At 42.1% G+C, this 23,572-nt stretch overlaps 1 protein-coding gene across 1 annotated transcript in view; it reads left to right on the top strand.

Moving 5' to 3' along the window:
- Positions 1-4,709: 4,709 nt before the first annotated feature.
- The window catches only part of LOC311122041 (uncharacterized protein), a gene marked incomplete at its 3' end in the record, with an annotated part of 30,679 nt that continues 11,816 nt past the window's right edge, over positions 4,710-23,572 (top strand). The window contains exon 1 of the mRNA XM_084196458.1: positions 4,710-4,830. Coding sequence (XP_084052584.1) covers positions 4,728-4,830 — 103 coding nt within the window. The 5' untranslated portion in view covers positions 4,710-4,727. The remainder of the gene's footprint in view (positions 4,831-23,572) is intronic.

Raw genomic sequence — 23,572 nt, 5'->3', positions numbered from 1 at the left:
CCAAGTACAATGTAATTACTAGTTGTTACACAGGATTTAGCTAGTTAAAATGAAGTGTATCTTTAGGAGTACTTGTAATTAATGTGTACAGTACATTACCCATCCTGACAACCTGGCCCTCAATTTAAAGCTTGTGGAAGTGATATCCAAGTGAGAGAATAAATACACTAGTACACCACAGAGTATCTGTATAAGAAAATCATTCAAAGCACACTGTGCTGCCAATCACAGTGTAAGGTGCGACATTTTGCGAGTGTGGAGAGCTCGTTAGAGGATGCTTGCATTGAAGAGCTGGGCATCGTGTTATGACCTGCATTATCTGAATTAGGCCCACAGAATTATACCTACAGAGGAGCGGCTTCTATGGAGGAACTTTGAATGTCTTTGAACTTCAGAGTTGGTTTAACGTTGGAACAGAGCAGATGTTAGCTAGCTAGCTAACAACCTTGTTTGTGCAGTGCAGCACTAGAATTAAAAACAGGTCGTAACTTTTTGTTGTTAATAAATCCAATGTGAAACGTGGTGACTATAGTATCCTTAACTAGCATTGAAAAAGTTCATCCATTCTTCTCAAATTAAATATATCTCCCTAATTTCTGAATCATGCTTGTAACGTTGTCAGTAGGATACAGTAACCTATGCTTCAGAGGGGAGGAGCAGGTAGTTTCCACACGCACACCCACTGGCAAAGGTTTCCATTCCAGCTGGCAGGCAGAAACTGGAATACGTTTCTAGAGTGAGCTTTCCCAGCTAACAAAATTACGTTCCAGGACGTGACCAAAGTTATTTTAGTCCCTACATAAGTAATGATAACGTTATTGTGAAACGTTCCTTCTACGTAGCTGTGGTGTCCGCTGACAAAACTTATGTCCCAAGTCTTTTCAGGACGTAGAAATGTGGGGGATTTTAAAGCGTTAAATATTAGTATTTTTAAGTCAACCTCTTAACGTTGCTAAACGTCAGAAAGTACGTTGAGAGCCCCATAAAATGCAGTTTCTGGTAACCACTGGGAACGTAACTTTCGTCAGTGGGTACCTATAGTACCAATAAGGCACGTAACAGTGTGATGGGGACAAGGACATTCCGGCTGGCCAAACCCTCCCCTAACCTGGACGACACTGAGACAATTGTGCATCACCTCATGGGTCTCCCGGTCGTGGCTGGCTGCGACACAGACAGGTATTGAACCAGCATCTGTAGCAACGCAGCTGCGATGCAGTGTCTTAGACCACTGCGCCACTCGGGAGGACCCTTAAGACACGTCATTTAATCTACCCTGAACATATACACAGTATCCTGTCGGTAGGTGTCCACTGACGAAATATGCAAAATGCCAGAAAACAAGTTCTTTTTTTACTTAAACTGTAACACAATAGATTCGTAAACAAAATCACAGCAATAAGCTCACAAAATAACAAGTCAGTAAAAACATGAACACTGCACTCCAATCAAGAACTGTAAAACTGCTTAAAGCTAAAAGTGAATAACTATGTTATGTTTATTCAGGTGCTGTTGCTCCATCCTCATCCACAGTCTCTTCCTCGACCCGCTCCTGGAAGTCAAAATAACACAAACTGGTCATTATTTTCCTTAAACAAATGATCAAAATGCCGGTTTAACGTCGACTCCCTACTACATTCCTTTTTTACTAGCACAATCATTTAGCTATATTGACCGACTGGATTAAAGTGAAGTAAAAAGGCCATTATCCTCTATGGCCTCCATAACTTGGTTCAGAGCAGTCCTGAACTCTGTACGGATCATCTCCAGTTTCATCATTATCCTCTATGGCCTCCATTACTTGGTTCAGAGCAGTCCTGAACTCTGTACGGATCATCTCCAGTTCCACCATTATCCTCTATGGCCTCCATAACTTGGTTCAGAGCAGTCCTGAACTCTGTACGGATCATCTCCAGTTTCACCATTATCCTCTATGGCCTCCATAACTTGGTTCAGAGCAGTCCTGAACTCTGTACGGATCATCTCCAGTTTCACCATTATCCTCATCTCCACTGCTTGAAGATCTGCAAAATAATAAAAGACTCAACAGTTTTGCTGCAAGTAGTGTGACAATACAAGCCATGAGTACCAGGCAGGACATGGATCAAGGCCATGTGAAATACCTCGATCAAAATATCCACCCTTCATATATATTAGTAGTATTGATAACCATGTATCTGCTGACAGCCAAACAATTTGGAATTGATGTTGACAATACAAGAGAAGCAACATGTTGTAACATATAGGCACATATAACTTGTGTGTGAAACATTGTATTGTATTCTTATGATTGGTAGGGGGATATTATGTCTGAGTGAATGGGCTGCTTCTACTTTAACATCATGCTGTGTGACTTGTCTTTCTGTCGCCCTATGCGTTTTACATAAAGTCTCCTACATGGAGTGTCTGCTCCTCTGTCTGCTTCTCAGTCTGCTTATCGGTCAGGCCGTCTGCTTCTCGGTCTGCTTCTCTGTCGGCTTATCTGTCAGGCCGTCTGCTTCTCTGTCGGCTTATCAGTCAGACCGTCTGCTTCTCTGTCGGCTTATCTGTCAGGCCATCTGCTGCACTGTCGGCTTATCAGTCAGGCCGTCTGCTTCTCTGTCGGCTTATCGGAACTACAGAGTTGGTTTAACGTTGGAACAGAGCTAATGTTAAAAACAGGTCCTACCTTTTTGTCGTTAATAAATCCAATGTGAAACGCGGTATCCTTAACTAGCATTGAAAAAATAAATGGAATGTCCTCATTCTTCTCAAATTAAACATATCTCCCTAATTTCTGAATCATGCTTGTAACGTTGTCAGTAGGATACAGTAACCTATGCTTCAGAGGGGAGGAGCAGGTAGTTTCCACACGCACACCCACTGGCAAAGGTTTCCATTCCAGCTGGCAGGCAGAAACTGGAATACGTTTCTAGAGTGAGCTTTGTTGCGATTTTTGTGGGACTGGAGAAAAATACCCGGAAAGTAAAATAAGGTTATTACCTGGATTACATGCTTTTAAAATAACTGTGCTGTTCCTAAAAAGTATAGAACACTTTTTCCGGTTCTTTCCCTGAACCGGTTCCAATCCTAGAGAAATTATGTGGATGAAGGTCATGCTTAGGCTAATAAACTATAAAGGGAAATAAATTGCTACAGTTTACACTTTTTTAGTAATATAATGAAATGTTGTAATCTGATCTCGGAATGCACGGACCGTTAGAAGTGGGGGAACAGGAAGTTCCGGGCAGGCGGGCACCATTCTTCACAATAAAGAAAGCGCCAGAACTGTGCAGTCAAGAAGATAACCTTTGTGTCCGTTTCTATTTATTACTAGAGGTATGTAATAGCACGTTTAAACTTTCTAATGTCGAAATAACATGTCATACCATGCTAGGTAACACATCCGTTAAGGTATTATCACGTTTGTTAAAGGTTTGATGTGTTATTTTTGTGTCAAACCCGAGTGAGTGAAAGAACGTGATAAAAACTATTTTACACGTCACATAGCTAGAGATGTTGGGTTTGTCTGAGTGAATTTACATAATTTTCTCATGTTAGTTTAATAAATAATCAATTTATTTGAGATTTTGAGTTCGTTTTGCATGTTATTGGTTTTGTGTAAAATTCCCAAGCTGGTATAATGGCGGCTACTCTCGGTCAGCGGCGACGGACTTCAGTGAGGACAGTGCGGGTGCATCAGATAGAGACAATTTCACGGTCGCACTACTGTTTTGAAGATGAATGTAATGATTATCAGTTTTCTACATGTGTACTAATATTCAGACACATTCTGTTGTTTCTGTCTTTATCAATAAATGTTGCTATGGTGTGAACAGGAAATACAATTGGTTTTTGATTGAAGTAATACAGTGAAGACAAGGTTATTCAGGAAAGTAGCACATAGTGCTGTCTAAAACAATCTGTAACCTTGTACTAAATGGTTTTTGAGTCATTTATGCGTTTATCTACTATAGGTTAGGTATTAGCTCAAAAGTATTGTGGAGCTCCTGCACCTTAATATAAACAGTACCGGCACCCAAAATGAGTATTAGCACTGTAATGATGTCATGTCATAGGATTGTGAGGACAGGGAAAGAGTTAAGAGATGAGTGGTTTGGGGCCATAAAGTCTACATTCCTTATGTCAAGGTAGATTAGAGATGTTTAGAATAGCATGAGTGATGGGCAGGATACTGACTTGGGGTAAAAAGTGATGAACATCAAAGACAGGGAGTTCCCATGGAGACTTGCCAGATGTAGGCCAGCAGAAGGGTAATGAAGGCTATATAAGGTAGAGTGTCTTCTTTGTTAGTTAGTTCGTAGCATCAAGGGCAAAGCTCTGGTCATTGCTGTCACGAACCCGGTACCGATCATTAAATAATTGTATTAACTTTCTACAAAGTGTCTCAGTATAGCCTTGCATCCTTGATTCTTTGAACACCCGAGAAACTCATCATAACAAGCACCTATTTCAGTCCAAGACAAGCACTGAATTAGATAATTGAACAAGAAACATTTAAAAATATTTTTAGAGAATAAAGAAAGTGCCAGAACTGTCAAGACAATAACTTTTTCTATCTGTTTCTCTATATTACTACAGGCCGATTCAGATAAGTCTGAGGCCGGTAACATCAACAGTGAGGACAAAACCCAGCCTGCCTCTCTCCTTCCACACTGAGTCCAAACCTACAGTCACTGGGTCCTGATTGTGACAGTGGAGCCCAGTTTGCTAAGCAGGATCCAGAGATGGCATCAGTGAAGCTGGAAGACTGCAGTCAAACACTGGAGCTGAATGTCAACATTAAAGATGAAGAAGAGGAGAAGAAGATTGGGAAATCTGTTTCTCACGGTAAGAGCAGGTTCTATCTAACTAAGTTTGTTGGACATGATTTGGAAAGGCACACACCTGTCTATATACAGTACATTCGGAAAGTATTCAGACCCCTTGACTTTTTCAACATTTTGTTACTTTACAGCCTTATTGTAAAATTGATTAAATTGTTTTTTTCCCTCATCAATCTACACACAATACCCCATAATGACAAAGCAAAAACGTGTTTTTATCAGTTGTTGCAAAAACAACAACAACTGAACAATCACATTTACATAAGTATTCAGACCCTTTACTCAGTACTTTGTTTAAGCACCTTTGGCAGTGATTACAGCCAAAGTCTTAATGTGTATGACGCTATAACCTTGGCACACCTGTATTTGGGGAGTTTCTCCCATTCTTCTCTTCAAATCCTCTCAAGCTCTGTCAGGTTGGATGGGGCGCGTCGCTGCACAGCTATTTTCAGGTCTCCAGAGATGTTCGATTGGGTTTAAGTCCCGGCTCTGGCTGGGCCACTCAAGGACATTCAGAGACTTGTCCCGATGCCACTCCTGCGTTGTCTTGGCTGTGTGCTTAGGGTCGTTGTCCTGTTGGAAGGTGAACATTCGCCACGGTCTTGAGGTCCTGAACGCACTGGAGCAGGTTTTCATCAAGGATCTCTCTGTACTTTGCTCCAATCATCTTTCCCTCGATCCTGATCAGGCTCCAAGTCCCTGCCGCTGAACAACATCCCCGCAGCATGATGCTTCCACCACCATGCTTCACCATAAGGATGGTGCCAGGTTTCCTCCAGACGTGATGCTTGTCATTCAGGCCAAGAAGTTCAATCTTGGTTTCATCAGACCAGAGAATCTTGTTTCTCATGGTCCGAGTCCTTTAGGTGCCTTTTGGCAAACTCCAAGCGGGCTGTCATGTGCCTTTTACTGAGGAGTGGCTTCCGTCTGGCCACTCTACCATAAAGGCCTGATTGGTGGAGTGCTGAAGAGATGGTTTTCCTTCTGGAAGGTTCTCACATTTCCATAGAGGAACTCTGGAGCTCTGTCAGAGTGACCATCATGTTCTTGGTCACCTATATAGACAGTTGTGTGACTTTCCAAATCATCTCCAATCAATTGAATTTACCACAGTTGGACTGCAATTAAGTTCTAGAAACATCTCAAGGATGATCAATGGAAACAGGATCCACCTGAGCTCAATTTCAAGTCTCATAGCAAAGGGTCTGAATAATTATGTAAACAAGGTATTTCTGCTGTTTTTATTTTTAATACATTTGCAAAAATGTCTAAGAACCTGTTTTCACTTTGTCATTATGAGGTATTGTGTGTAGATTGATGAGGAATTTTTTTATTTAATTCATTTCAGAAGAAGGCTGTAACGTAACAAATTGTGGAAAAAATCAAGGGGTCTGAGTACTTTCTTAATGCACTGTACATATCAAAAAGTGGACCTAGAAGTTTGTCCTTAAATATCTATTGGGAGCCCATCTGGACCTTCCGCTTAACCTCCCTTCATATCGAAAATAGCATCAGATATTTCAACACCATCCAATTCCTTTTCCAGATCCAATTTAGTGTCTTCTGAAGTAGAGGGAAAATCAAGACCTGACTAGTTCAGTTCTCAGGAGATTCAGAGTTGTAAAGTGTGTTGTAGTAGGAAGCAAATGTTTGGTTTATTTCTACAGGATCCATTGATAATTGTCCTTGTAAATTATGAATTGCATTAAAGGCAGAATTTTACTTCTTAATGTGCCATGCCAGCAATTTACCAGGTTTTTCACCTTGATCACAGAAGGACTGTTTCTGCCTAGTTAAGCTGTTTGCAGCCTTTGAGGTGGGAAGTTCTTCATACTGAGCTTTAAGACCAAATCATTCCTTGTTTACTTCTACTGAGTTATCCAAAAAAGCTTCCCTCTCCAATTCTCTCATTTTGCTCTCCGTCTCTCATTTTCTGATTTTATTAGATTTGAAACTGGTAAAACGTATAATTTGCCCTCAAATATGTGCTTTGAAAGCCTCCCATCTGGTACTCGCTGACGTTTGGTCAGTGTTCAATGTCAAATAAACATCTATATGCACTCCAACGTAATGTAAGAAGTCTGGGTCCTGTAACCATCTGGGATGCAAACGCCATCAAGAGGATCCTTTTACTAGTTTTGTATCCCTATAGAATAATGACACAGGGGAATGGTCATTCAAAACAATAGTATCATATCCACTTCCTGCTACATTGGGAAGCAATGAGCAAGAAACTAAAAAGTAGTCTACCTGAGAATATGATTTAAATGTTGACGAGTAACATGAATACTCCCTTTTACTCGGGTTCTGAGTCCTCCAAGGTTCACATAGATTTAAATCCTTAATGAAATGCTGTACTTTCTTTCTACTCTGCGAGTGGGAAGTGTCTAAACCAGAGGAGCGATCTAGATGAGGATCAAGAGTGCAATTAAAGTCCCCTGCCATTAGGACTTTACCAGGAATGGAGGCTATCAATATAAATACATTCTCAAAGAATTTGGGATTATCATCATTAGGACCATAAACATTAACCAGATTAATATGCTCATTCAAAAGAGTTCCCTGTATCAAAATGTATCTACCAGCTGTATCAGTTATAATAGTATCCACTTGAAACGGAACAGATTGGTGAATTAAAACCATAACACCATGAGAATGAGAGGAGAAACAGGATGCTATTACTGGCCCTTGTCATCTCCTGCAAACTTTAAGTAGCTCATCCTTCAACAAGTGAGTTTCTTGTAGGAACACAATAGATGAATTAAGTTGTTTAAGCCTAGTAATAACCTGTTTTTAAGCTTGGATAGTTTACAAACTCCACAGACATTCCACAAAGTAAATTCAAGTTTAGCATTTGAAGTCATTTAACCAAAGATGTAAACATGGAATAAGCTATAGCATAAAGGCAAATCTAAAATCTTTTTCCATTTCCATTTTAGTCATTTAGCAGACGCTCTTATCCAGAGCGACTTAAAGTTAGTGAGTGCATACATATATATTTTTTTCATACTGGCCCCATATGGGAATCGAACCCACAACCCTGGCGTTGCAAACTGAGCTACACATGGTTTAGTAACCACAAGGACAGCATGAATATTTTGTAGTGAGGAAAATATGTAAAGATCTGTTGAAACAAATATTTCCTAACAGTAAAACACTGAACCCCATTCCTCTGTCTCCCTAACCGAGACAACCAACGCTTCCTCTCCCACCTCCCCCTAATCGTAGAGTGTAGCCTGGTGGACGACTGATCCATTAAAGAGAGCAGTCTAACCTAAGCGACGCTAAACAAAACAAAGTATCTCCTGCCTTCTCTCAGCCATTACTTCTCACGAACAAAACAAAAGGCATATCTTGCAAGATGTTATGTTAAATATCACGTAGTATTTGTTTGAAAAGTAGCAAAGAATAGCTCCACCTAAAACAGTAACGCTAGTTAGTGAAGCCTGAGACTAACGTTAACGTTACAGTATGGACCGTCCAAAATAGTGGTAGATGATCCACAACACAGGGTCTGTTGCTAGTAGCTACCAAGTAACAATATGGCCCATACGTATAGCATTAATGTAGTATACCATGATATGTTTATAAACCAGAAAAAGTATCAAAGATCAGAAATGAACAGCCTACGTGAGAAAAATAGATATCATTGAATATGTGCTACGTTACCCAAAGGCCCTTTGCACATGATGTTAGGCTTGCACCTGAGTGTCAATAATTTTAGTCCAAGGATATGATCAAAAGGCCTCCATTCTTTAAATGGAAGAAGTGTGGAACCACCAATACTTTTCAAGAGCTGGCTGCCCGGATAAACTAAGTGATAGGGGGAGAAGGGCCTTCGTCAAGGAGGTGACCAAGAACACGATGGTCACTGACAGAGCTCTAGAGTTCCTCTGGCGATGGGAGAACCTTCCAGAAGGACAACCATCTCTGCAGTTCTCCACCAATCAGGCCTTTAAGGTAGAGTGGCTAGACGGAAGCCACTCCTCATGAAAAGGCACATGACTGCCCCTGGGAGTTTGCCAAAAGACACCTAAAGGACTCTCAGACCATGATAAACAAGATTCTCTGGTCTGATGAAACCAAGATTTAACTCTTTGGCCTGAATGATGAAGAAGATGGTGGACAACGACAAAGGAGAAAAGTGGAATATGTTTTGAGTGAATATGGAATGGAAGATCACACAGAACTTTTAGAAGAGCTACAGGAGGAAAGTGAACGTGACGAGAGTGAGGATAAATTAACTGTGGTGGGGAACTCCGAGTTCGGGCTTCGTTCCGAGGATGATAAGGATGATTCTGGCCCATTGGGAGTGAGATTTGTAGAGGGAATGGATCCATATGTGGTGTCAGGTTATGTGGAGAAGAGGTTGGGGACTGTTGAGTTGGTGAAGGTAACTGAGTGGACTCGTGATGATTTATTGTTTCTCCTCTGTCCAGAGGGAGCGGGCGCTCCGGATTACGTGATTAGGGACAGGAATTGTGACTTGAATTGCTCTCCGGAACAGTGTGGCATTGAAAGGAGTGGTAACAGGGTTAGGTTTAAGTGTTGAGGATGAGCAGTTGAAATGGAAGATTCCAGGTGTCTGTGACACCCTCCGTTTGGTGAGACGTAGATCCGGTGTAGAGTGTGGGGAAACAGAGAATACATTATCTGTCATGCTGGGTTTTGATGCATAGTCTCTGCCAGATGCGATCAAGGTAGGAAGTGTGAGTTATCCCGTGAGCGATTTTGTTCCATAAATACTACAGTGTTTTAGGGGTGAAGTTTATGGGCCTGTTGCAGCAGTGTGTAGGCGTGTGATGCCTAGATGTGACAAGTCTGCAGGAGGGCATGAGATGAAGAAATGTGTGATATCGGTGGAGAAAGTTCTGTGTGTTAGTTGTGGGGGTGCTAACGGGCTGGAGATCTGAGGTGTCAGGTGAGAGAAAGGCAGATTGAGGTTGCCAGGGTTACAGTAGTACAGAAAGTGTTGTATGCAGAAGTAGTGAAGAGAGTGGTAGAGGAAGATGGGTACAGGGTGAGGGATCTTGAGAGGATTCCTGTGAGTAGGCAGAGACCAAGAGAGAGTGATGGGAAGAATATGTGCTTCATTAACTTGGGCATTTTAGCATTTATAGCAATGGTTGTCAATTGTACTGCAGAAATGGATCAAAAGTCCCAGAAATAGAGGCTGTGGTGGTAGCGGCAGAGAAGTACTTGGGATTGCGAGGATTTACTGCAGAACAGCTGCAGGGGGTGTTGAGTGGTAGTGGTCTGGCGTAGGACTAGATGGTGTTAAATAGTGGAATGGGGTGTTGGGTTTTTGTCGTGGAAAATCGCCACGAAGGGACTCAAAGTCAAACTTAAATTAATCATTATTTTTTATCAGCAAGCTGGAGAGGTTCCAACAAACTTAAAAGCACCATAGTACACGTCGGGCGGGAGCTCTGCCGGGGCAGTCCTGTTAGGTGTCCTATATACTGCTTACACAGACAAGTTATATTTGCATGATTTTAGCTTTATTAATAATTAATTAATAATTAACATTTGGTTCCTGCATGTGACCAACCAATACCTCACAAGGCTTCTTCTCTCCAAGCTGAAACCTTAAAACCGAGATATCCCTTTTGGTTCCCAGAGCAATGTTCTGGGCGTACTGCCAATTGGTCTGAGGAGGTCAGTCATCTGCACGAACCAAGAACATTTTCCCTCACATTTTTTAGAGTGGGCTAATACTTGACAGGGCAATTTTGTATGAATTACCGTTTCAATGAATTTAATGTATGTAGGCTGTGTATGGCCTCACACACCAGTACAGTAGGTGGCGGTGTATGCACCTAAAAGTTGGATGCCATCTGCCAACCAAATACCAAAGAAGACGTCTTTGACCCGTATGGAGAATGTGAAAAAGGAGCAAAGTTCATCTTTATTATTGATGTTTGATGAATAGTATCTACTACCCTATGTAAATCCGGGATATATAATATACCCCATAAGAGAGTTTGTGTAAAACCTGATGCAATGCAAGAAATGTACAAAGTTTGGCCACATGTCAAGTGTTTGCAGACGGAATAATATGTTATTGAAGAGCATGTGAATGTAAAATGTTGTAACTGTGGTGGGGGTCATATTCCTGAATTCCCAGAGTGCCCTGTTAGGGTGAAAGAGGTTGAGGTGTCAAGGATCAGGGCTGTACAGCAAATCTCCTATGTGGAGGCGGTGAAGAAAGTTATAGTAGCAAGAGGCCACAGTTCTGAAGAAGATATGGCGGTGGATGCACTGCAACCAGTTGCAAATGTTGTACGTCAATCAAGTGATCTGGATACACTTATTTTTTAGTATTTATAGCCACAGTTATTAATTGTACTGCACAAGAAGTCCAAGAAGTTGGACATCATTATATCTGCAGCTGAGAAGTATTTGGGCCTCCAAGACTTCACGGCAGAAGCCCTGCAAGGACTACTGTTGCCAGAAAATGTTCCACCCTCACAGGATCCTTCTGAGCCTGTGTAGGGACCTGATTAGAACAGAAAAGCAGGCTGATTTAGTTCAAAGAAAGTTTCATTATTGATAGTTTGTATGATTTTTTAGAAATACTGTATACACTGAACAAACATATAAACGCAACATGTCAAGTGTTGGTCCCATGTTTCATAAGGTGAAATAAAAGATCCCAGAAATGTTCCAGACACAAACCTATTTCTAAAATGTTGTGCACAAATGTGTTTACATCCCTGTTAGTGAGCATTTCTCATTTGCCAAGATAATCCATCCACCTGACAGATGTGGCATATCAAGAAGCTGATTAAATAGCATGATCATCATTACACAGGTGCACCTTGTGCTGGGGACAAGAGTAGCTGAGTAGGTGCTTGGTAGCATCTAATGGGGATCCCTAACAAATACAAAAATGCCACTCTAAAATATGCAGTTTTTTCACACAACAGAATGCCACAGATGTCTCAAGTTTTGAGGGAGCATGCAATTGGCCTGCTGACTGCAGGAATGTCCACCAGAGCTGTTGCCAGAGAATGTTAGGTTCATTTCTCTACCATTAGCTGCCTCCAATGTTGTTTTAGAGGATTGTGCAGTATGCCCATCCAGCCTCACAACTGCTGACCACCGTGTAATGGTGTTGTGTGGGCGTGCGGTTTGCTGATGTCAATGTTGTGAACCGAGTGCCCCATTGTGGTTTCGGGGTTATGGAATGGGATGGCATAAGCTACAGACAACTAATACAAATGCATTTTATCGATGGCAGTTTGAATGCACAGAGATGCCATGACAAGATCCTGAGGCCCATTGTCCTGCCATTCATCCACCTCCATCACCTCGTGTTTCAGCATGATAATGCACGGCCCCATGTCACAAGGATCTGTACACAATTGAACATGCTGAAAATGTCCCAATTCTTCCATGGCCTGCATACTCACCAGACATGTCACCCTTTGAGCATGTTTGGGATGGTCTGGATCAATGTGTACCACAGCTTGTTCCAGTTCCTGCCAATATCCAGGAATTTCCTAGAAGCCTAGAGTCAGGGAAAAATGTGTTATTTTATAAATGGATTTCATGCAATTCTATTTCATTTTAGTTGACTGGAGACTTTTGCAGAATCTTTTTTAATACCTCACAAATGACCAAAATGAAAGGCTACTTTGACACTGAGAATCTGAGATCAATAACCACGACCTTATCTTGAATCCATCAATAGCTTAGGCCCCTACAGTGAGAAAAAGTATTTGATCCCCTGCTGATTTTGTACATTTGCCCACTGACAAAGACATGATCAGTCTATAATTTTAATTGTAGGTTTATTTGAACAGTGAGAAACAGAATAACAACACAAAAATCCAGAATAAACGCATGTCAAAAATGTTATATATTGATTTGCATTTGAATGAGGGAAATAAGTATTTGACCCCCTCTCAATCAGAAAGATTTCTGGCTCCCAGGTGTCTTTTATACAGGTAACGAGCTGAGATTAGGAGCACACTCTTAAAGGGAGTGCTCCTAATCTCAGCTTGTTACCTGAATAAAAGACACCTGTCCACAGAAGCAAGCAATCAATCAGATTCCAAACTCTCCACCATGGCCAAGACCAAAGAGCTCTCCAAGGATGTCAGGGACAAGATTGTAGACCTACACAAGGCTGAAATGGGCTACAAGACCATCGGCAAGCAGCTTGTTGAGAAGGTGACAACAGTTGGTGCGATTATTCGCAACTGGAAGAAACACAAAATAACTGTCAATCTCCCTTGGCCTGGGGCTCCATGCAAGATCTCACCTCGTGGAGTTGCAATGATCATGAGAATGGTGAGGAATCAGCCCAGAACTACACGGGAGGATCTTGTCAGTGATCTCAAGGCAGCTGGGACCATAGTCACCAAGAAAACAATTGGTAACACACTACGCCGTGAAGGACTGAAAACCTGCAGCGCCCGCAAGGTCTCCCTGCTCAAGAAAGCACATACAGGGCTGTCTGAAGTTTGCCAATGAACATCTGAATGATTCAGAGGAGAACTGGGTGAACGTGTTGTGGTCAGATGAGACCAAAATGGAGCTCTTTGGCATCAACTCAACTCGCCGTGTTTGGAGGAGGAGGAATGCTGCCTATGACCCCAAGAACACCATCCCCACCGTGGAAACATTATGCTTTGGGGGTGTTTTTCTGCTAAGGGGACAGGACAACTTCATCGCATCAAAGGGACGATGGACGGGGCCATGTACCGTCAAATCTTGGGTGAGAACCTCCTTCCCTCAGCCAGGGCATTGAAAATGGGTTGTGGATGGGTATTCCAGCATGACAGTGACCCAAAACATACGGCCAAAGCAACAAAGGAGTGGCTCAAGAAGAAGAACATTAAGGTCCTGGAGTGGCCTATCCAGTCTCCAGACCTTAATCCCATAAAAAATCTGTGGAGGGAGCTGATGTTTCGAGTTGCCAAACGTCAGCCTCGAAACCTTAATGACTTGGAGAAGATCTGCAAAGAAGATTGGAACAAAATCCCTCCTGAGATGTGTGCAAACCTGGTGGCCAACTACAAGAAACGTCTGACCTCTGTGATTTCCAACAAGGGTTTTGCCACCAATTACTAAGTCATGTTTTGCAGAGGGGTCAAATACTTATTTCCCTCATTAAAATGCTAATCAATTAATAACATTTTTGACATGTGTTTTTTTCTGGATTTCTTTGTTGTTATTCTGTCTCTCACTGTTCAAATACACCTACCATTAAAATTATAGACTGATCATGTCTTTGTCAGTGGGCAAACGTACAAAATCAGCAGGGGATCAAATACTTTTTTCCCCTCACTGTTCATGGTTTGACACCAGTATTGCCAGCATTTGTTTTATTCACTGGGCTATCTAGAGTGATCAGAGAGTAGACTAAAGAAGTGAAGTAGACAAACTGCCAATGTTTTAAAGTTCTATTAAATGAGTCTGTGTAGTTACTAACCCTTGTGATAGTGAGTGGAGGATGATATGGCTTCTTCATCTGCATTGCTTGCTCTTTGGGGTTTTTGGCTGGGTTTCTATAAAGCACTTTGACAACTTCTGATGTAAAAAGGGCTTCATAAAATACATTTGATTGACATGTATATCACACGAACTGACTGGTTCTTCTGATGTTGTTCACACAGGAGACCATTTTGAGACATTCTCTACATCCAGTGAGCAACAGCAGGAAGATCACAGAGCTAAGAGGTCTCACCACTGCCCACATTGTGAGGAGATTTTCCCAATTCTATCAAAGCTAAAAATACACCTAAAAATACACACAGGAGAGAATCTGAATTCCTGTACTGACTGTGGGAAGAATTTCACAATATCAAAGGCTCTGACAGTTCATCAGAGAGTGCACATAGGAGAGAAGCCTTACTCCTGCTCTGACTGTGTAAAATGCTTCACAACATCAACTAACCTAAGTCTTCATCAGAGAACGCACACAGGAGAGAAGCCTTACTCCTGCTCTGACTGTGGGAAGGGTTTCTCTCGACTGGACACCTTAAAACAACATGAACGTATACAAACAGGAGAGAAGCCTTACTCCTGCTCTGACTGTGTAAAATGCTTCAAAACATCAAATGAGCTAAAAGTTCATCAGAGAACACACACAGGAGAGAAGCCTTACTCCTGCTCTGACTGTGGGGCGAGTTTCTCTCAACTGGGCCACTTGAAATCACATGAACGTATACATACAGGAGAGAAGCCATACTCCTGCTCTGATTGTGGGTTAAGTTTCTCTCAATCTGGCAACTTAAAAATACATGAACGTATACATACAGGAGAGAAGCCATACTCCTGCAATGACTGTGGGAAGGGTTTCTCTCAGCAGGAAAGTTTGAAATCACACCACCGGATACACACAGGAGAGAAGCCTTACTCCTGCTCTGACTGCGTAAAATGCTTCACAACATCAACTGAGCTAAGACTTCATCAGAGAACACACACAGGAGAGAAGCCTTACTCCTGCTCTGACTGTGGGACAAGTTTCTCTCAATCTGGCCAATTAAAAATACATGAACGTATACACACAGGAGAGAAGCCTTACTCCTGCTCTGACTGTGGGTTAAGTTTCTCTCAATCTGGCCACTTAAAAATACATGAACGTATACACACAGGAGAGAAGCCTTACTCCTGCTCTGACTGTGGGTTAAGTTTTTCTCAATCTGGCCACTTAAAAATACATGAACGTATACACACAGGAGAGAAGCCATACTCCTGTTCTGACTGTGGGAAGAGTTTCTCTCGACAGGACCCCTTAAAAATACATGAACGTATACACACAGGAGAGAAGCCTTACTCCTGCTCTGACTGTGGGAAGAGTTTCTCTCGACTGGGCCCCTTAAAAATACATGAACGTATACATACAGGAGAGAAGCCATACTCCTGCTCTGACTGTGGGTTAAGTTTCTCTCAATCTGGCAACTTAAAAATACATGAACGTATACACACAGGAGAGAAGCTGTCTGTGAGATGAGATTCTACATATCTGGCAATTTAAAAAGACACCAACGTATACATAAGAAGTGGTAGTGGATTGGATACACACTATTGTAATCCTATTGTTTCTCACTGTGAGAGAACTGTGCAGAGGTACGGGAAAGTTGTAGAATGTTAGAATCTCTTTACTGATCAGTGTGCACCTTGTCAGTTTTGCAGTGCTTAGATAACTCCTACTGTAAAGATAATGAGATGTCTAGGGTATAGAGGAAACCACGAGTACATGCATCCATGCCGTGTGTCAGCATTGCAGGATGGTGGTGGTGGTTTGGGGTGTGTTTTCATGGCAGACATTGGGCCCCATGATAGAAGTGGAGCAACGTTTGAATGCCACAGGATATCTAAAAATCATTGTCAATCAGGTGCATCCCTTCATGGCAGAAGTTATCCATCTGCAAATAGATTTTTTCAGCAGGATTATGCCCCATGCCACAAGGCTTGTCCAGGAATGGTTCCACGAACATGACAGTGAATTCAGGTTACTGCAGTGGCCTTCCGAGGCACCAGATCTCAATCCAATTGTGCATCTGTTGTAGGAGATGGAACGAGCTATTCTGTGTAGAAATCCACTGCCAGTCAACTTGACACAACTGGGGGAAGCATTGCAGTCAACATGGGCCAGCATCCCAGTGGAACGCTTTCGACACCTTGTAGAGTCCATGCCCCGACAAATTGAGGCTGTTCTGATGACAAAGACTATCAGCTGTTCATAAATGACAGGTCCAGAGAGGGGATGCGAGGAGGGGGTGTGGCTATGTATGTGAATCACAGTATGCAGGCAAAGAGAATAATAACTGACCTAGAGAAAGAAGAGTTTGAGTGTCTTCAGCTCCGTCCTAAACAACACCCCAGCTCAGTTTCATCTCTGGTAGTGGAGTGCTCTAACATCCACCATGGGCACATGACAAAACACTGCATCAGAACACTGGATTATCTCATATTCACTGTCCATGTGATCATGATGTCCTCTCCCCAAATGGGTCTCATCCTGTGTGGGGACTTTAATCACATGCCCATCAAGATGCTGACAAACTCCCATCCAGACATGAAACAAGTGGCCAAAGACAAGACCACAGAGGGGACTCCATCCTAGATCTGATCAACACAACCCACTGTACTTACTCCTCTCTGATCCAGTGATCACAAATGTCTGCTGTTCTCTCCAAACACAACATCAGGAGGGAGAAGAGAGGTGCAGCGGAAAAAAGGACATCTGGTAACCCAGAACAGAAAGGAGACCTTTGCACGATGTATGGCCAGTACTGACTGGTCTGCCATATATGAGGTGGAGACATTCAACTCCTGCATTCAAACTGCACTTGATGTATGCATGTCAATAAGAAATAAGAAAACAACAATACTGGACCAGCCCTGGATGACTGAAAGAATAAAGGCTGCCATCAGGAAAATGCAGAATATTTTCAACAGATGGGGAGAAACAATGACATGGAGAAAATACAGAAACACAGTGCAAATTATTATCAAGGAAGCAAAGACAATCTTCTACAAAACTGAAATCCAGGACCTAAAGAAGAAAAACCCTAAGGAATGGTGGGACTTCATTAACAATGGACTGGGACCAAAGAAAACATCAGGAGGGAGAATACAGGTCGAGGGAATTGAAGACGACGACGTGGCTGACGTTTTGAATGGCTTCTTTGCTGAGGCATGGACAAGCACCACACCTCTTGCCATCTTCCCCCTGCCAATGCCTACAAAGCAGGTTGAGCTGTGCAGCATTGGCTAGTTAAAGCAAGTTCTGAACAGACTCAGAGCACGTAAAGCATGTGGGCCTGATGGAATTCCAGCCTGGCTACTAAAGAGCATGCAGAAGATCTAGCCCCTGTCATCAAACACATTGTTAAAACTGTCCCCTGCCAGTAGGAGGTGTTATCTGAGTGCACGATTCAGTATGACTACCTCCCAAAGTCCAGCACTACTACCGCCCTTGTGAAAGCCACATACTCCTGGCTGACAGCTACAGACTCCATAAACCCAACAATGGTGAGGGTGTTACTTGCTGATGTGTCCAATGCCTTTGATCGAGTAGATCACCCATAGTTCCTGCAACATCTGTCTGACATTGAACTGTGTCCAAGGTTACTAGCCTGGCTCCACAGCTACACCACCAAAAGAGGGCAGAGGGTGATGGCAACTGGCACATTTAGCCCTTGGTCAGAGGACCATCCACAACCTGCACCACTAATCCTAGGAGGACAGGAAGTACCAGTGGTAACAACAACAACCAAGTATCTTGATTTTAATCTAGACTCTAACCTCAGTGGTGACATGTGGAGCAGCCAGTGAGAAATGCCTCGAAACGCCTTTTTGACTGTTCTGGAATACGGTGGAGTGCTGTTAGTTGGATGCAGTAAAAAGCAGCAGGCCCAACTAGACAGGGTGCAGAGGAGGGCCTTGAGGATCATCTCCAGAGGTGGAGCAGTCCAACCACAGCTCCCATCACTGCAGAGAAGGTGAGAACAGGCTGCAGTGCACCTGGTGAAGGACATGCACACTCTTGACCATCCACTGAATGACCTGCTCCCTCCAAGAAGAGGTAACTGCACCACCAGGCTCCTGAGAAACAGCCACAAACTGTCCTGTATAACTGCCCGTACAAACCGCCTGCGAAACGCCACTCTACCCACTGCTTTTTTTTTTTTTTTACATTTTAATATTTCAATTTCCATCATGAAACATGTCCTGTAATGTTTCAAGTGTTCTGTATTCTACTTATGTCACGTATTGTGTTGTGTATTTAACAGGTAGCCTAGCGGTTAAGAGTGTTGGGCCAGTAACTGAAAGGTCGCTGGTTTGAATCCTGAGCCAACTAGGTCAAAAAGCTGTCATTGTGGCTTTGAGCAAGGCAATTAACCCCAATTGGTCCTAAAAGTCGCTCTGGATAAGAGCATCTGCTAAATTACAAATATGTAATGAAAAATCATGTTTGTACATTAATTTGTGCTGGGCAACCTCTTCTTCTCTTGTGCATAAATATAACAAAGTGTTTAAAGTGAAATAGTTAGTGTCTATACAGTGCATTCTGAAAGTATTCAGACTCCTTGACTTTTTCAACAAAAAAAATAGTTACAGCCTTATTGTATTTTTATTTTTTTTACCAACAACAACAAAAACACCTCATCAATCTACACACAATACCCCATAATGACAAAGTGGAAACAGGTTTAGACATTTTTGCAAAACCTTATTCACATTAGTATTCCAGTCCCTTTGCTATGAATCTCTAAATTTTGCTCAGGTGCATCCTGTTTCCATTGATCTTCCTTGAGATGTTTCTACAACTTGATTGGAGTCCACCTGAGAGAAATTCAATTGATTGGACATGGTTTGGAAAGGCACACACCATTGCATGTCAGAGCAAAAACCAAGCCATGAGGTCGATGGAATTGTCCGTAGAGCTCAGAGACAGGATTGTGTTGAGGCACAGATCTGGGGAAGGGTACCAAAAAATGTCTGCAGCATTGAAGGTCCCCAAGAACACCGTGGCCTCCTCCATTCTTAAATGGAAGAAGTTTGTAATAACCAAGATTCTTCCTAGAGCTGTCCACCCGGCCAACTGCGCAATTGGAGGAGAAGGGCCTTGGTCAGGGAGGTGACCAAGAACCCGATGATCACTTTGACAGAGCTCCAGAGTTCAGCCCGCTTGGAGTTTGCCAAGAGGCACCTAAAGGACTCTGACCATGAGAAACAAGATTCTCTGGTCTGTTGTTACCAAGATTGAACTCTTTGGCCTGAATACCAAGCGTCACTTCTGGAGGAAACCTGGCACCATGCCTACGGTGAAGCATGGTCGTGGCAGTATCATGCTGTGCGGATGTTTTTCAGAGGCAGGGACTGGGTGACTAGTCAGGATCGAGGGAATAATGAACGGAGCAAAGTACAGAGAGATCCTTGATGAAAACCTGCTCCAGAGCGCTCAGGACTTCAGACTGGGGCGAAGGTTCACCTGGCCCAGCCAGAGCCCAGACTTGAACCCGATTGAACATCTCCGGAGAGACCAGAAAATAGCTGTGCAGCAACGCTCCACATCCAACCTGCTAGAGTTTGAGAGGATCTGCAGAGAAGAATGAATGAAACTCCCCAAATACAGGTGTGCCAAGCTTGTAGCATCATACCCAAGAAGACTCAATGGTGTAAGTGCTGCCAAAGGTGCTTCAAGAAAGTACTGAGTAAAGGGTCTGAATAATTAGATATTTCCATTTTTTATTAATAAATTAGGCAAAATGTCTAAAAACCTGTCTTTTGCTTTGACATTATGGGGTATTGTGTGTAGATTGATGAGGGGGGAAAAAACGATTTAACCAACTTTAGAATATGGCTGTAACGTAATAAAATGTGGAAAAAGTCAAGGGGTCTGAATACTTTCAGATTGCACTGTATATAGCCAAGCTACCATTGGACTAGGTATTGGCACCCCATGTATATAGCCAAGCTACCATTGGACTAGGTATTGGCACCCCATGTATATAGCCAAGCTACCATTGACTAGGTATTGGCACCCCATGTATATAGCCAAGCTATCATTGACTAGGTATTGGCACCCCATGTATATAGCCAAGCTATCATTGACTAGGTATTGGCACCCCATGCATATAGCCAAGCTATCATTGACTAGGTATTGGCACCCCATGTATATAGCCAAGCTATCATTGACTATGTATTGGCACCCCATGCATATAGCCAAGCTACCATTGACTAGGTATTGGCACCCCATGTATATAGCCACGCAACCATTGACTAGGTATTGGCACCCCATGTATATAGCCAAGCTACCATTGCTCATCGTGTATTAATTCCTCGTACTACAATCTTTTTCCTATTATTATAATTGTTTAATTGTGTTCTCCATTGTTGGTCAACATTTCACTGTTAGTCTACACCTGTTGTTTACCAAACATGTGACAAAATGAAATGACTACGTATTTAGTTAATTGTCTTCTAAAACTATACTGAAAAAATATATAAACTTGACATGTAAAGTGTTGGTCCCATGTTTCATGAGCTGAAATAAAAGATCCCGGATATTTTCCATACGCACAAAAAGCTTATTTCTCTCAAATTTGGTGCACAAATTTGTTTCCATTTCTGTTAGTGAGCATTTCTCCTTTGCCAAGATAATCAATCCACCTGCGAGTTGTGGCATATCAAGAAGCTGATTAAACAGCATGATCATTACACAGGTGCACCTTGTGCTAGGTACAATAAAAGGCCACTCTGAAATGTGCAGTTTTGTCACACAACACAATGCCACAGATGTCTACATTTTGAGGGAGTGCGCAATTGGCATGCTGACTGCAGGAATGTTCACAAGAGCTGTTGCCAGATAATTGAATGTACATTTCTCTACCGAGAATTTGGCAGAACATCCAACTGGCTTCACAGCCACAGACCACGTGTAACCGTGCAAGCCCAGGACCTCCACATCTGGCATCTTAACCTGCAGGATCATCTGAGATCAGCCACCCGGACAGCTGATGAAACTGAGGAGTATTTATATTTGTAATAAAGCCCTTTTAGTGGGGAAAAATCATTCTTATTGGCTGATGGGTGGGCTCCTGTCATGTGAAATCCATAGATTAGGGCCTAATGAATGTATTTCAATTGACTGATTTCCTTATATGAACTGTACCCCAGTAAAATTGTTGAATGTTGTGTTTATATTTTTGTTCAGTTAGTTAAAATCTTACAAAACAACTGATGATGATTATGTTTGGAAAACTGCATTGATCTGCCAATGAAAAATAACATTAGTGCATGAATTTGTACTGGTCAACCTCTCCTTCTCTTTTGTATTCAGTTCTTCCATATTAGATCTGACAGTATGAATGGTTCTTGTGGTTGTATTCAGTTCTTCCATATTAGATCTGACAGTATGAATGGCTCTTATGGGCTGAGTGCCTGGAGTGTTTTGGTATGACCACAGTCAGGAGTTTTCTCTGACCCTGTGATCTCACCAGGACAGAACCACGTCTCTATCACACTCCAGCCCAGAAGGTGGCAGTGATGCACCTTTAACGTTGGTCTGAACACCACCAATAAACACCATAGAAGAAGAATGCATGCTTAGCAACAACCAAGGGGCCATGCAGCTTTCCACTGTTCCAAAGACTGTCTATTATATGGAACAGATTGGCATGTGACCACTCTAACAATGTAGACACGTCCTCAAAGATTGGACATGAATCTGTGTTGGTCAAACTCTTCTCTTCTCTATCATTAAATACAACAAAACTATGTTTTAAGTTTAATCTTTAGTGTTTGTCTAAAGCTGGAAAAAAATACTTGAAATGAGCATCACAAAGATAGATTTGACCTATGCACTAACAAGCTTTTTCAATATACGCAGCTTTGTCACCAGCTGCAGTTCTGTAGCTTTATTAATCTACTGTACTTCAATTTGTACTCACATTGGATGGGTTGATTAGGATTCAAACCATGTCTTAAACTGTTACATAGCAAGTTACAAGCCACAACACACATGTACAGATGCTGTAGAACTGTTTCATGGGGTGTGAAAATATATGTAATCAAAACTACTGGATATCTTTAGAAGTAAAATTGTTCTACAATTTTCTTACACTGAAAATGTGGGATAGTTTTTGTAGGTCGGCAGGATAAAAACAATATTGAATCTCTATTAAGATTTAAGCTAGCAAAATGTAAAGGGGTGTGTAGACATTCACTGTGACTGTATACGTACCATTGACTTGCAATGGATTTGTGCCACAAATGCTAAAAAGTTAGCAGTTATAACAATAGTAAGATAAACAATATATGCCCAGGACTATATTGAGGGACAGACTGTTGAAATGCCCAGTTGATTATGTAAACAGTCTTGTACAACTCTGGCATTGATGGTCCATCTGAGGGTGAGTCATTGATATGAATGCTCAGCGTAAAAGAGCTGTGAACTCACCTGTGATGGCCCACTTCTACCACAACCTTTCCTATTGTGTTTGTAAGCACCACAGCATTTTAGGCAGCCATTGTTCAAAATGTGTTCATACATACAGTACAATGGGAGGGCGTGTGGAAGGAACAGGGGAGAACCAGGAGTTTGATCTCTGACTTCTATTTAGGACTGGGATCCCTCTGTGGGCCGGGCTTTTCAGAATATCTATTGATTCTCTTTTAAACATGCTAGAAACCTAAAGGACAGCCTAGTAAGAGCAGATGAATATGTTCCTCCTCAGCATTTCCTATCCACCCTCCCCTCAAATCATTGTGAGAACTGTAATGCGATGACCAAGGGGGATTTCTTTCTTCACCCTCATACTGGAAATAAAATGTATGTCCTGGGTAGAATTTCCTGTAAAACAAAATGTGTGGTATATTTCCTGATGTGCCCATGTGGCTATTATTATGTTGGAAAGTCTAAGAGAAAATTGAAAGCTGAAAGAGCAACATCAGAACTGCTGACGAGAAATCCCCTGTAGCCAGAAGCATTAATGTGGTCGGTTATGTTGTGTGCCAACTTGAGGTTCAAGGGCTTAGAAGTTGTACAGCCAATATAAGACAGGAGGTGATAGAGAATAATTGTTGTTACAGAGAGAGACATATTATATCCATGACTTACAAACAGAGAGAGACATATTATATCCATGACTTACAAACAGAGAGAGACATATTAAATCCATGACTTACAAACAGAGACAGACATATTATATCCATGACTTACAAACAGAGAGAGACATATTATATCCATGACTTACAAACAGAGACAGACATATTATATC

The sequence above is a fragment of the Coregonus lavaretus genome (genome assembly GCF_964263955.1).
Source record: "Coregonus lavaretus genome assembly, contig: HAP1_SCAFFOLD_57, whole genome shotgun sequence".
In the NCBI taxonomy this organism is placed as follows: Eukaryota; Metazoa; Chordata; class Actinopteri; order Salmoniformes; family Salmonidae; genus Coregonus; species Coregonus lavaretus.
Note: the sequence above shows the minus strand (reverse complement) of the source record. Positions and strands in the feature narration are given on the sequence as shown.